We start from the raw sequence: 14,311 nt of genomic DNA, 5'->3' as shown, positions 1-14,311 counted from the left end.
CATTTCAACCATATGCATTATAAATTGTAAGCAGGATTGTTATAATCTTGTGATGATTCCACGATCAAGATCTGTCCGTACAATGTAAGGCTCAGTTCAGCACAGAGACTGAAAACGGGGGGGAACAGCTCGCCCATGATGACGCACTCTTCTCGGTTTGTAAGGTAAAGCTCAGGTCTGTGAACCTCTCTGTGATCACTTCACTTGACTTTCAATCCAGCCACTCACCCCATACAGATGTTGGCACTGATAACATGTGGAACCTCCATCCAGAGGATAATTATACCTTCTGGGTTGCTGCTCATTTGATCCTAAAACCCGAACACCTGCGTAACGTTACTGACTTCAAACAGTATAGAAGGCACTAAAGGTTAGAAATGCCGACAAGCACAACTTCTCCTGCAACGTTGGTGAATGATTGCAAATATATGTTAAACTGTCATTTTTGAACGCATCCTTACTAGGGATGTTTGAGAAAAGCATTTTGTTTAAGCATATCCATATTAGGAAGAACATGGTATTTTGTATGTGTGTGTGTGTGTGTGTGTGTGCGCGTGTGTGGGTGTGTCCACACCACTTAGGGTCCTCCTTTTGCCACAGGGCAATAACTCCATAACTCATCTCTCCTTTAACGGTCAGGTCATACCCCTCACCTTCACAGTCACTAATCTGGGAGTTAGGTTTAACCCTGTCAAATACATTCAAAGCAGCGCTGCCAGGATCCTGATGAGAGTCTGGAAATATGAGCACATAACAACCGTTCTCCACTCACTCCACTGGCTCCCTGTCTCAACCCGGATTGACTACAAAGCCTTTTGCTTATGGAACAGTCTCCCTGACCACGTGAGGGCAACGCACTTTATTCAGGAAGGAGTTTTTGACTTTGTGTTAAATCACCGCCAGCTATTTTATTTTCTATTATAGTTTGTGTTTAACTATGTACTGGCTATGTAGCACTCTGAGATTTGATTTGAATGGAAAGTGCTTTACAAATAAAATGCAATATTATTATTATTATTATTATTATTATTATTATTATTATTATTAGGGCTGAAGACAAACCAATTAGCATGCACGAGTTGATTTATTCAGGAACGGGAGGAAAGAATCAGGAGGCCAAGGCAAAACATTCGGAGTTGAACTGAAGTGAGAATAATTAGCCACACATTTGTTTCTTGGATGTGTAAATGACCTTTGAGGGAATTTCAGCCACAGAGCCAATTACTGGATTATGGCCATTAAAGCTCACACAGTCGCTGCCGTGGCTCTCGTCCTCTTTGTGGCCACAAACTCATTTCCATGGAGATGAACGGGTGCATAAATAAAGTCATGAACAAATACATTTTCCCGTGCAGGGTTCTCCCCAATCAATGTGCTGAATATGTAAATTCCATGTTATACGCATGATGCATTATCCTCAATACATGAACAATATGTATGCTTTTCAGGGATTAACCTATAGATAGTCTTATTTTCTCACAAACAGCTATTCATGTGTGTGGTTTGATTGAATGTTGTTTCATTCTCAGTTTTCATTCTCAATTTTATTGTCACAAGATTTTTTATTATTATTAGGAAACAATGTTCACTCTGCAAATGAGATCTGACTAATAAATGAACAACATAGGTGAATGTGCAGCCATTCTGACAGAAGGAGGAATTTCTATTTGCAGTGTGGCTGACTGGCTCCTTAGGTGTGCACTGGACTTCTTGGGAATAATATATTCTGTTTTAATGATTGCTCTGGGGAGCTTCTCTGGTGTTTTCTGAGCGGGGTCACACTCAAGTTGCTTTTGTTTCAATACAGATTTTGTTGTATTGAAATCTTGTTTTTTCCGTGGCCCCGATTCCACATGTCTTTCTCCGATGTGCCTTATTGAACATTCGTGAGTAATTCTCTATCCAACGCCCACATTTGTTAGACCTCCAGCCCTCTCCAATCTGTGCCTTGTCTATATGCAGGTTACAGTGTTTGTAATGCAAACATGTGCAGCATGGAGGTGCATGTGATGCTCATTGAGGCCACACACAGGCGCTGGCTGATGAAACAATTAACTTTAACATCAAAGTCAAATCCTGCATCTCCAGTCCAAAAGGCCACAATCAATTATTCAATCTTGCATCAATGAAGCACAACACTGCAAAAATAGTGGACACTATGAATCCTATACTCATCATTAATACAATAAAAAGCATGCTTGATTATAGACACACTAAGTGGCCATCGCTCAAGGGGTCCAGACTTCCAGTGGATTGTTTATCTTCCCAGTTCAGTCATGTGCAAACACCACACTTCACCAGGTCAAAGCAGCCAATTAATGTACCATTGATGTTCACTTTAACCTCCAGACATCTGCAAAGTAATGAAAAAGTAATTCAACTTTAAGAACATGAATTTAAAAAAGGTTGCTATGTGTCTACATTATGGTAATATGGCATGGTTAACACAATATGAGATACCTTTTGAATGCTATATGTGTAAACTGTAACGGTTCAATGACCACGAAGCAGGCTTTCCTTTTAAGATACCTGTCTCTACATGTTACTCCGGGGCAGGTTGCTCCACACTCGTGGAAAGACGAATAACTTGGATGTGCTGTATCCTGACTGTCTGGTACTGTTGTGCAACACCCGCAGGCTTAGCGGAGCTGGAGCACCATACATTCATAGAAAACGGGATTATAGAAAAACGTTTTTTCACACGGGAGTTCAACTGATCTACCGACCACCACTTTCCAAACAATTTACAGTTGGTAAAATACGCTCCTTGACAACTCTTTCCTCTAATCAAGAGACTAGTTTTTTGCCCCTGAGACTCGAAATAATTTTTTAAAAGTCCATATAGTTTCCTGCAGTCATAAATTGGGTGTTATTGAGGGTCTTGCGTAAGAGTTTTTTTTTTTTTTAAACAATACCTCACTAACTTTATTGTTGGAAATTTGTCTTGCAGGCGCATAATCTACAGAACACATACCCATATGTACATAATAGATAGATAGATAGATAGTTACTATATTAATTCCGCAAGGGGAAATTGTTTTGCCACAGCAGCATTTATACAAGCAATATTAAATCTAAAAATATAAACATACAAAAAATTGAACAGAATAGAATCGACAAAACGTACAACAAAATATGTCAAACCAACAAGCTCACATAAAGCGATCCGTGCCAACATTAACATTAACACGAAGAACCCCTCACCCTGTTAAATCTGAGCCAAACTCATGTTTCATGATTTGCCAACTGAGCCAAACTCCCATCAGACGTTAAAAAAAATGACTGGCATTATCTCTCATTGCATCAAACAAGACGTTCCTTTGGCTCGCTAACTTATCGACTGAGTTTTGGAGCATCAGGGGCATATTTAGTTTCAACGTTTTTAATAAAAAACACTAAATAGCGAGAGGGAAATCCCTATCGGGGCCCATCTAACCAGCGGAGCCAGGATCCTTGTTTTTGTCCCTGAAGTCACAGCAGTGTGTCACAACATACAGCTTATGAGGGTTTGGAAGACGTTACCACGTCCGATGTCTCCAAGCATGACGGGACCGACAGTTTCATCGAGACGTTTACTGTTGGTGTGACATCTAATCCGTCAGAGGTGACCTCCAGGCACCCACAGAACGGCTCCAGACTGAAAGCTTTTCTATTGAACGCGATGGGATGCCTTCTGCACTGAGATGTATCGTCTCTGACACCTGCACCACCATTTGTGCATATTTGCCTGATGCATCCGAATATATGCAGTTTCATAAGAAAATCATTTATTTTCAGTTTTATGTATTTTTTGGGGGGGAAGAAATAACCACTATTTCTGCTTTGTACGTGTTTTGGAGGTTCCATAAACGTCGGAACATCAAACGCCCTCGTGCCTGGGTTCATAATATTAATATTATATATTATATTAGATAGATAGATACTTTATTAATTCCCAAGGGGAAATTTGTTGGCATAGTATAGGAGCGCCCAACACTTTACAGACACCAAATGGAATAGACTAAATAACTAAACAAAATAAAATAAAATAATAAATAAATTATCCGTAGCCGCACACAGCTTCTCCAGGAACTGCGTCTGGATTCCAGACTACCAGAAATGCGCGTTATTTGCATCCATACGCGTCTGTGCATTGCCTTTATATTTAAAAACATCCCCAGTTCTCCCATTATTAATTCAGGTCTATGTCAGTGACCTCAGGTTGAAGTGAGTGCTGCTTGATTTTCTTCAATGCACAATGTTTCTCAGTATTTATACCTACTGATAAGGTAATCAGAGAAATGTTAATTTACTATACTTGAATCTTTTTGAATTGCACTTTTAGTTTGATTTATTTTTAGTTTGTGGATAAAAGCTGCTATTCAAGATTCAGTGAGTGAGTCAAAAGTTACATCATTTGAGAACCACTGCCCCGGACCAGTGGAGAACCACTGCCTCGGACCACATCTGTCACACATGTTCTTAGCAGCTCACTATTTGTTGGACCAGAGTTATGTCCTTCTCAACTGTGACAAAAAAGCTTTGAACAAAGTTAATGTAATAACGTGTGTTTGATCTTTGATTGAGTAATGGGGGTTTCTTAACCCTAAATTAAATGGATTTACATTATAAAAACAGAGAAATGTACTTCTATATTATATTATATTATATATATTTTTACATTTATATAAAGGCATATACAATATGTTTACACTTGAATAAACAATAATAATAATCAAATGCAAAGACAGTAATTTAACAATATGTTCGGGAGTAGTTACATCTATACAGTGTAAAGAGCCGGTGGTAACTGTAACACTGTTACACCCCTGTCCTCGACCATTCAGTGCTTTATAAACCAGCAGCAGTACATTCTTTGTTGGACAGGTGGCTCCTCAGCCTCCAGCCTCCAGCTGAGAAGATTCTGTTGACGCTCACCTTTGCTGCAGCTTATCTGCTTGTTGACAACATAATGGAGTGTGAGTGTTTCAAAGAGACTAATTGAGCTCTATGCATTTGTGTGAGTCCTTCGAATTCTGTATGTGTGTGTGTGTGTGTGTGTGTGTCTCTGTATGTGTGTGTGTGTGCGTGTGTGTGTGTGTGTGTGTGTGTGTGTGTGTGTGTGTGTGTGTGTGTGTGTGTCTCTGTATCTCTGTGTCTGTGTGTGTGTGCGTGTGTGTGTGCGTGTGTGTGTGTGTGTGTGTGTGTGTGTGTGTGTGTGTGTCTCTGTATCTCTGTGTCTGTGTCCGTGTGTGTGTGTGCGTGTGCGTGTGTGTGTGGCCGATGTTGCAGCACCAGCTTGAGCCAATAAATGTGCAGCATTTTTTAAAAATGTATTATGACTATCCTAGTCAGATGTATCCCATGCATTACTGAATAATTTCAACTAAATGCTTGACCAAATGAAGGAGGAATTTCAACCTGTTTTTATGATCACCACAACATCATTGACCTGAAAACTAACACAAACAAATCACAGAAACCATGCGCCCATGTAAAAAATAAACAGTAAGTTTTGGGTTACATCGCCAACACCACAGCTCTGCATCAATATCCTGCCGTGACGTTTTCAAGAAGAACAACTTTCATCCAGGTCTGAAAACCAAACAGTAAGCTACAATAAGGACGAGCACGGGAAACCCTCCCAATGACATCGGCCTGAGGCTGAACTGCAGTCCACCTTCCATGTCTGAAGGTGAAGGTGAAGGAAACTGAGCCAATATTTGTTTTTCCTGTTTTTTTCTGTTGAGCAATTTGTCTTCTAAATGGACAGTTTGGATCTCGCTCATGCTGTCTGGTCCGGTTTCAGCTGCCTACTGAACAGACACCTTCCTTCATCCTGCATGCCGACATGCAGCCTCATTAAAAAGTCTGTGTGATTCAGAAGGAACGCAGAGGACTTGCTGTGCATTGGGACGCCGGGCTTCACTCGCAGGAAGTGATTCTAATTATTTATTTTTTTAAAGTCCCCTTTTTACATTACATGTCCTCTTTGCTTCGCTTTTAATCAGGAAAGCCAGGTTTTAACCGCGTCATCATATAGGCAACAACTGTGCCAAAATAAAAGAACAGCCCTTCTGTATAATTTTACATGTTCCTTCATGATTAACCTTTTACAATACAAAGCCTCAATTAGTTGTTGAGATATTTCAGCCATGACCACAGACGTGCACCGACTGACGGACCTCAACACAGCTCTGCACTTCATTCTTTAATTCTTAATTCTGCTGATGCTGAAAACCCCCTAAATGTCCAGTCCGTTCCTCCTATGAGGTAATCCTGCTTCGCCCTCCCTCACCTCAAAGCCCTGTTCATATCGCCACGTTCACTGCATGTTGACATGGAAAATATTTTAGGGTGCAATAGCAATGATTCATATATACACACGGTCTCACTGCGCTCTGTGTTTGTATTTAAACTTCTCTTTTCCCCAAATGGTGTATATAAGCCATGTTGAGGTAGGGGACAATCCCTCACTGCCTCATTCCCTGGAGCCCGAGACACCTGAAGGAGCTGCTGCTGTTGGACACGTTTTCAAGGGAGAACTTTCACTGGATTCATGGCAAACTGGGACTTATCCTTCTTCATCTAAACTGGGACTAAAATTGCTGGAGATTGGTGCTGGCGCGGTGTGACACGAAGAGACACCCACTGTTCGCCGATTTTTTTCTGTTGCTCGACGACTCGAAGCATCTCACGTGTGTCGAACTTCTGCCAAGAACAAGGGACCGTAGGGACTCTAACGTCGCCTGTTGACCTCTGAGGAGCACAAAGCCAGCAAAAAAAGGTTGTTCAATGACTTTAAAAAAAGGCAACGTGCCTCACTCCTTTCATCACCTGCATGCGTGTGTCTGGAGTGTGTGTGCATGTTTACACATAACAGCGAGCTGCTAATGCCGAGCCGAAGCACTGGGCATGACCACATGTCTCCAGGCTTGACGTTCTCTGCTACCGTTTACTAAACAGCCTCGATAGGACGGGACTGTTTTAGTAAATACAAAAGGTGTGTGCGTGTTTTGGGTTGGGTTGGTACCCGGACAGTTCGCTTCGTATTCAGGTTAGCGGTTACCCAAAGTGAAGTAGACAAGCACATTTACGAGCTGGCACAATCTGCAAACTTTTAGCCCACCATGCGGCGAATATCATTGAGGCCGCAATAATCAGGACACTACTTACACACGCACACACGCACACACTCACACTCACACACACCGCACACATCTTACCAGCTCAGGGGTAATCGTTCTCTGTCTTAGTTTACAATATAAACACCACCCACTTGTGTGCCCTTGCCCTTGCAACAAACGCACACACACACATAGAGACACATTGGCAGAGTGTATGGGGCGTGTGCGTTCCGTTAGCACCGACAGGTGTGTGGAAGAATGCCACGAGCCGGGCGGCAGGTGGAGATGAGGATTTATAGATTTTAATCGCTTCACTCTGTTGAGCAATAATTGTAGTGCCCGAGGCAAAGACAGTCCGTAGCTAGTGTAACTCTTGATTGATGGATGCTGTCCTGGGTATCCCTGAATCATAATGAAACTAGAGCATCCTGCGATACGTGCGTCCTAGATGGCACTCCAACGCATACCGGCTTCATTTAGTAACTGAATGCACTATGAGGTAATCAAACGTGAGAGTGCTTATGAAGGTTTCAAGTGGTTTTGTCTACTGGGAAAGAAGAAGGAGGGAAACAAAGGCGATGAGAAGAAATGCCAGGAGGGAAACAGTTCACAAATGTGATGCCACCATGTTTGAAAGGATTGTGATCCGGACGTGAGCTGTCCAAATAAACAATAATACCAGCAACGGATGAGGGAAGTTCCAAAATATCTGAATATGTATGGTGTTGTGAGTTTCAATACAAAGGTAATTGACTTTGGTTTGAGGGAGCCGGGGAGGTAAATACCTCAGGTTTTTACCGTTTCTTATCTGGAGAGCTCCATCTGGAACTGTGGATTCTCCCCGTGACCTTGTCATCCCCCGCGCAGGCCGTGATTAACGGCGACACATTTGCATCTATTTGAAAACTGTCTGAATAAGACAGCAGAAGGCGAAGTGAGCTGTTAATGGTGTCGCAGAGACAACGGCCCGGCAACGTTCCCTGTTGGCAGATCAAAAAGGACGAGGCAGAAGGCCACCCCTGTTCTCGATGCCTCATCTTTCACCTGCCAGCGCACGGTCTGGAGATAAGGAGACAAAAACAAACTGATGGGCTGCGGCAGCTATCCGTGAGGGAAGGATGTGCGACATGTTGGGACAGTGATATTCTGACAGCCTGCCTTTCTCTTTTGCCTCCCCCTCCTCTCAGCGTATCCCCCCCGCTCCTTTCTGTTTGTCTTTTCTTAAAAAAGCTCACGATCTTCTCTGTAAGCCGAATATCTGCGGGCAAAAGTCATCTATTTGCATAAGATTTTGGCACGGCTAGGAGACTGAGGTTTAAGGCGCTGACATTTTACACATTTAAATCAGATAGCATGCTCCCACCGCTCATATTGCGGGACTTCGTGATCCATCCAAATGCAACCTCATCACTTGTTTTGAAATCAGTTATGCAAATGTCGACAGGTTGACCGTCTAACCTTCAACCACTGATGCACTTCGCCAATTGCACCAGGATGTTAAACTCCACTTGTTCTGCGGTGTTCTCGAATGGGTTCTGTCTTTCTTTCTGTGTTTCAGGGTAAATACAGGCCTCAGGCTGACATCGCTCAAAGGAGGGATAAATGAGAGGGAGATGAATAATATACTGAATGTGCAGGATAACCAGAGAAAAGAATAAAAGCAAGTAATAGGATTATTATCATAGCTTTGGTTAATTCAATTAGCCAATGTAGAAAATAGTTATTACTACTATGTCAACAGTTTAAAGTCCAAATGTACAATTGCACAGGGGAATCGTGGACTCATGTGTTCCAGATGTTGGAAAATTCAATGTTTTCAATAATAGTATATTACTGTATGGATTATAATTGTTGCATCAAGACACATAACAGACAGCACAATAGTCCATCTGCCTTATTGCTCCACATCTGACTTTACACACATACATTGCAGTTATTGGTATTATGGTATCTTTATTTTCACAACTGTTTTTTTAATATATTACATTATGATTGTTTCTTCTGCTGCATACATGTTTTGTATTACCTTTTTATTACTTTATTTGTTACCTTTTTATGAAAGGCAGTCTGATAAAGAAAGCCACCCATGAAGTTCTCTGTACAGCACAAACCTGTTTCTCTGTGCCTTTGACAATAAAGTTTTTAGATTTGACTTCATACAAACTCACAGAATGTTCTTGGTTTGCTTCCATGGTTTCAACTATCTACGATGTTCAATAAATAATAACATCTGTAGATGATTTCTAACATTCTACTTGGAGGGCAATTAACGCCGAGCGCTGAGTACCGTGTGGAGTGACTTTGTTTAATTCCCGCTTCAGCATCTTTCCAGCTTTGTTTTGAAGTTGGTTCCCCTTTCCCCCACTGAAGCCTCTTGCATCCACTCAGCAGTGTGTGAATAGATCGTGTGACCGACAGGGATTTCTCTGTTGTTTTGTGGAGCAAAGAGGGACATGGGAACGTTTAGAAGAATCAGTTAGCTATCCATCACACAAAGATCGAGTTACACTGACATGCAGGTTCTCCTCTCTTGGTCATCGCTTTTCTGACGGGACTGCTTTCTGTCAGCGAGTGCTTATTGCCTGACTTAATCTCTTTCCTCTTTTGGTCTTTATAATTATTCTTCATGAATTGAGAAATACAAGTGTGGAACTCTGAAACCTTTTATTCATATCAAAAGCAAAACACATACAGCATATACCATACATTAGGAATCAATTGTATACAATAACAGTTGTACCAACAAACCAACAATATAAATGTATAACGTTACACAACACATTGACATATTTACAACGTACAATAACCCCGAACAGACATCAGATTATTTAAGCTTTAGTACTACAAAAAAAAAACAACATCTACTTTTTACCTTCTGTTAATTCCTACACACAGACAATGGTGTAATTAACTACTCCTCTAAATGTGCTGTCTGAGCGTTGTATGGGTGATACCATCAAAGAATCACAGATAGCAGTGTGGAATGACCTGGTGTCAGCAGATCAAATCCAGGATCTGTTATTAATGAGTCAGATCTGATAGAGACCGGCTTTAGATTGAGTAAAAGCTGACTGAGGATCTGATAGTGGGGCTGACTGCGGTTTCAGGGAGGGACACCCGTAGTAGCTGACTCAGCTGTTTCTGTGGGAGTCGAAGCCTTTTCTTACTCCGCTGTCACACGCTACAGGGATCTCAACTGTCTCAGTCAGCGCAATCTGTGCATGTGTGTTTGTGTGTGTGTGTGTGTGTGTGTGTGTGTGTTTGTGTGTTGTCTTTCAGAACCCAATCTCTCTCTGACAAAAGTGACCAGAGGGGTAAAATTTCCTGTCAAGAGTCTTTTCAACCCAAACCCCCCTTAATGTCTCATTAAACCTCTGTGCCCTCCCGGTGATAGATGATTCCTGTCGAGCCCAGCGTAGGGTAGAAATGCCCACCGGACCCACTGTACTGGCTGAGGATGGGGCTGGCATAGCCGAGGGAGGAGTGGGTGGGTGAAGAGGAGAGCACAGGGGGAGCTGGCCCATGTGGTCCCCACTCTGGGCCACCTGAGTTGGGGGAGTAGCTACCAAAGCCTACAGGTTGCGTGGTTCTGTGAGGCCCATCCAGGTTGATCTGCAGCGGCCTGCTCAGCCCGTCGCCTCCCACCTCCCCGGCTGCTCCGACTGTCACGCCGGACATCTCGGACAAGAAGCTGCTGAGACAAGGAGCGGGGCCTGACGATGAAGGGGAGGGGATCCTGTCTGGCGTGGGAGAGATGTTCAGGCCAGTTGAGTCCTTGGGGCTCCCTCTCTCACTGTCACATGACTCCGGAGCCCCTGAGCCGCCGTCAGCGCCGGAGAGGGAATCGGACTTCCTCTTCCTTTTGCGACGGAAGTTTCCGTTGTCAAACATCTTTTCACAGTTTGGGTCGAGTGTCCAGTAGTTGCCCTTGCCTGTGGCGTAAGAATGTGGAGTTGGTGAGGTTCAATTTACGTTTTTTTGAAAATGGCTTAAAACACACGCCAATGAAACACGACAACACACTGACACGGAAATTAAATGAATCACACGAGTCTTCCCCTCATTAGAGAGAGATATTCAAAACAGAGCCAAAAATAAATAAATACAAAATATTACCTGGATCATCCTCGTCTCTTGGTACTTTTTTGAAGCAGTCGTTGAGTGACAGGTTGTGTCTGATGGAGTTCTGCCAGCCTGCTTTGCTCTTGTTGTAGAAAGGGAAGTTGTCGGCCACATACTGATAGATCTGACTCAATGTCAGCCTCCGGTCCGGTGCTCCGTGGATAGCCATGGCGATGAGAGCGGAGTAGGAGTATGGTGGCCTGACCAGCTTCATCAGGTCTTCTTGCGAGGGGAGAGAGAACCAGCTCAGCTCCCCTCCCGGACCACCAGCTCCGGCGGGACCCAGGTAAGGCCTCTGCATTCCATAGTGCTGAGGGACAAAGGGGGGGCCCGGGTTACCGGGCGGCCCGGTGGTAGCCAGGTACGGCGGCGTGTTGATCCCGGAGCCGTTGAACCACAGGTAAGGGTTCGGGGAGGAGGTGGCGTAGTCGCTCAGGTCGTAGGTGGTCGGAGTGGTGCGCTGCGGACTCGGCAGCGAGGGAGGAGGGTAGTAACAGTCACTGTACATGCTGAGCTCAGGGGGCTCCTGGCCGAGGCTGGGGAACTGTGGGCCACACCGAGGAGGAGACTGTCCGTGCACCTCAAACGTAGACATCGTGGAATCTATTCTTACCGCTCAGTCTTCCAAGTTGTAAGCTACTCTTCTCCACTCCTCTCTGGTCTGTTTGCCCTTGCTTTATGTCAAGATGTCACCTGTCATACCTTTATCTGTTTCCCTGGAAACGCCCCCTGCCTTGTTTGATTGGTTGTTTTCTCAGGTGAAAAGCCTGTTCCTGTTTTCTCAGTTTTTTTCCTGCCGTCAGCTGGTTCACTTCCTCCAGGGGTTTTGTTCACCCTCAATTCAATAATTTTCCACTCAAGCTAAATTTTACTCCAACATTGATTACGTTCAGTCATCTGCAATTTTTGGGGGGATTATGATACAAATTCAAACAGAATGAAATTATTTAGATTTAGATGATACATTTAATCATTCTTTTCTCTGCTTGTTAATCCTGGCCACCTAGCCAGTTTAGTCAGTCTGAAGATAAACAACCTTCTCCTACAGAACAGAGATCATTTTGTGACTCATGTGTTCTCATTAAATATGGATCATACTTAAATTACATTCATATTAAATTGCTTCAATATTTTCTATGAAGCTTTACCACACTAAAAGAGTGATACTTATGATGAACAAAACAAAAGCAATTATAATGGCCTCTTAGATGTAGAAATAGCAAGGAATACAATAAGAGTGGCTTCAGACTACCACAGCAGTGTGAATAATGGGTTAATAACAGTGGGTTTATTCAGTATACTTTGAATAATATATTTTTTATATTATTTAGTCAATTGTGTGGGGGGCGTAGTATAAATGGAAATACTACGGTTATTTCACCCCAGATATTTCCAAGTTACACAAGTAAGGCTACCTTAAAATATAATTTTTGAGAAATTTTTCGAACTATTAAAAACACAGTGTAGACTTCTTAGAGGGAATGGCAGTTTTTTTAAATACAATAATTATATGGAATAAGGGTTTTGTGTGGTGAAAAAATAATCCCCGAAAATCGTAGGAAGTTACATCATCACGTGATAAAACGACACCATGCATTGCGTTAGTAGTTAGCGCGAGCACTTTCTACTTCATACTAGTTAACTGACCGAAGAAAAGGCGCTCTATCGTAAGTTTCCCACATTTTAAGACGAGATAATACCTATTTAACCCCATAAACTAATGATTACAATTTCAGCTATTGTTTGTAGATGCCGCTGTTCCTTTTGACGAGTGAAAATAACTTCAGAATCGTGTTTTTAAATCATATTTCTATCCTGCTAACGCAATACCAGCGCGCCGTGAGCTAGCTAGCTAACTAGCTAGTTAACTAACGTACGCTGACGTAAATTAACGGCTTGGTTTGCGCGAGCTGAAGTTACTTTTAGCGGAGAAGCGTCTGCGTGTCATAAAAAGCCAAACGCCGGTTTGTAATTCAGATGGCCGATTCCTCTTCGATCCCCGAGCCGCCGCAGGACAGCAGCGACGACGACGTGTTGGAGCTGAACAAGGACTTGGAGAGAATTATAGAAGCCATTGAGAACATATCAGGTGTGTGGCCGTGTCTCAGTGCGACACCGCGTTAGACAGGCTTCCTCGGCAACGTTACATGTGGCAACTAAACATAAGTTTGCACACGTGTGCTAATCACTCATCTGTATGCCTGTTCTAGTGCAGCTCACGTGGGGGGGTTACGACATGGTGGCGCTGCGGACCAGTCCCGAGCTGGGCACCTCCATGCGGAACATGAACGAGGCCTTCCATAGATGCCGCGCTATCATCTGTGGAGACCATGAAAAGGAGCCAGCGAGGGGGTGAACGGATCCCGATGCCACACTATTCAGATGTGATCCCACCGTGTTCAGCTCACGAGACGACGTGTCTGCTCTCTGACTGTTTGCGTAAAAAAAAAGAAGAAAAAGGGATGTTTTATTCAGTGATGTACAGACTTATTGTTGCGAGGCCTTCAACTTGTGTTAGTGGTGTGGGTTTTAAAGTATTCTGATAGCATGTTCAATTTAATAATAAAGAAAAAAATTTAAGTGAGAATGTCTTCTGTGTTGTTTTTTTAAATTGAGTTTTCTACATAGACTTCCATGACCTGCTCTTGAAATGTATTAAAGTGTAACTCCCAAGATTTATCAATGATCTCATGTCATGATTAAGTACCAACTGGTGGAATCTGTCAGCGTTGTCCTTCAACCTTCGGGGCTGATTTAAAACGGTAGAGGTCGAGCCATTTTCAACCTTCAAAATGTGGAACTCGATAAGTGGTGTCAATATTAACACCCGCATTGATGGGTTTCATCACACTGACGTCACATTGCTCGCTTCACAGCTCAATAAATCACATTTCATGACATGTTATGTTCACATTTCACTCGGGATAATACACCAGCTTTCAGAATTTCATTTCAAGTTTGTCTGATTTTGCGTAGTATAATTATAGTTGACATAGTGTTGCTTTGTTCTTATGCAACTATGTTCCAGATGGAGAACACAGAGAAAGCTGCCTCAACTGCCTGCATTGATCTGGAAAACATAT

At 42.9% G+C, this 14,311-nt stretch overlaps 2 protein-coding genes across 2 annotated transcripts; one reads left to right on the top strand and one right to left on the bottom strand.

The window, feature by feature from the left end:
- Positions 1-9,766: 9,766 nt before the first annotated feature.
- foxi3b (forkhead box I3b) lies at positions 9,767-11,889 on the bottom strand. The gene is made up of 2 exons (XM_034543532.1): positions 11,223-11,889; positions 9,767-11,038 (listed from the first exon to the last, which is right to left on the bottom strand). The coding sequence occupies exons 1-2, from the start codon at positions 11,821-11,823 to the stop codon at positions 10,473-10,475; spliced, it is 1,167 nt and encodes a 388-aa protein (XP_034399423.1). The 5' UTR covers positions 11,824-11,889; the 3' UTR covers positions 9,767-10,472.
- A 928-nt stretch (positions 11,890-12,817) lies between these two features.
- Positions 12,818-13,764, top strand: syce3 (synaptonemal complex central element protein 3). Its single transcript, XM_034543379.1, has 3 exons — positions 12,818-12,895; positions 13,206-13,317; positions 13,439-13,764. Exons 2-3 carry the CDS (start codon positions 13,206-13,208, stop codon positions 13,582-13,584), a joined length of 258 nt encoding a protein of 85 aa, XP_034399270.1. The 5' UTR covers positions 12,818-12,895; the 3' UTR covers positions 13,585-13,764.
- Positions 13,765-14,311: the final 547 nt, after the last annotated feature.

This window comes from Cyclopterus lumpus, chromosome 10 (genome assembly GCF_009769545.1).
Source record: "Cyclopterus lumpus isolate fCycLum1 chromosome 10, fCycLum1.pri, whole genome shotgun sequence".
Taxonomy (NCBI): domain Eukaryota; kingdom Metazoa; phylum Chordata; class Actinopteri; order Perciformes; family Cyclopteridae; genus Cyclopterus; species Cyclopterus lumpus.
The sequence above is the reverse complement of the archived record's forward strand: the minus strand, read 5'-3'. Positions and strand labels throughout refer to the sequence as shown.

Bases quoted from the DNA above. Each gene is read 5' to 3' on its own strand.
- foxi3b (XM_034543532.1), bottom strand. From the start codon at position 11,823: ATGTCTACGTTTGAGGTGCACGGACAGTCTCCTCCTCGGTGTGGCCCA. The intron at 11,039-11,222 runs GTAATATTTTGT...CTTACGCCACAG, and splicing joins AAGAGACGAGGATGATCCAG to GCAAGGGCAACTACTGGACA.
- syce3 (XM_034543379.1), top strand. From the start codon at position 13,206: ATGGCCGATTCCTCTTCGATCCCCGAGCCGCCGCAGGACAGCAGCGAC. The intron at 13,318-13,438 runs GTGTGTGGCCGT...TGCCTGTTCTAG, and splicing joins AGCCATTGAGAACATATCAG to TGCAGCTCACGTGGGGGGGT.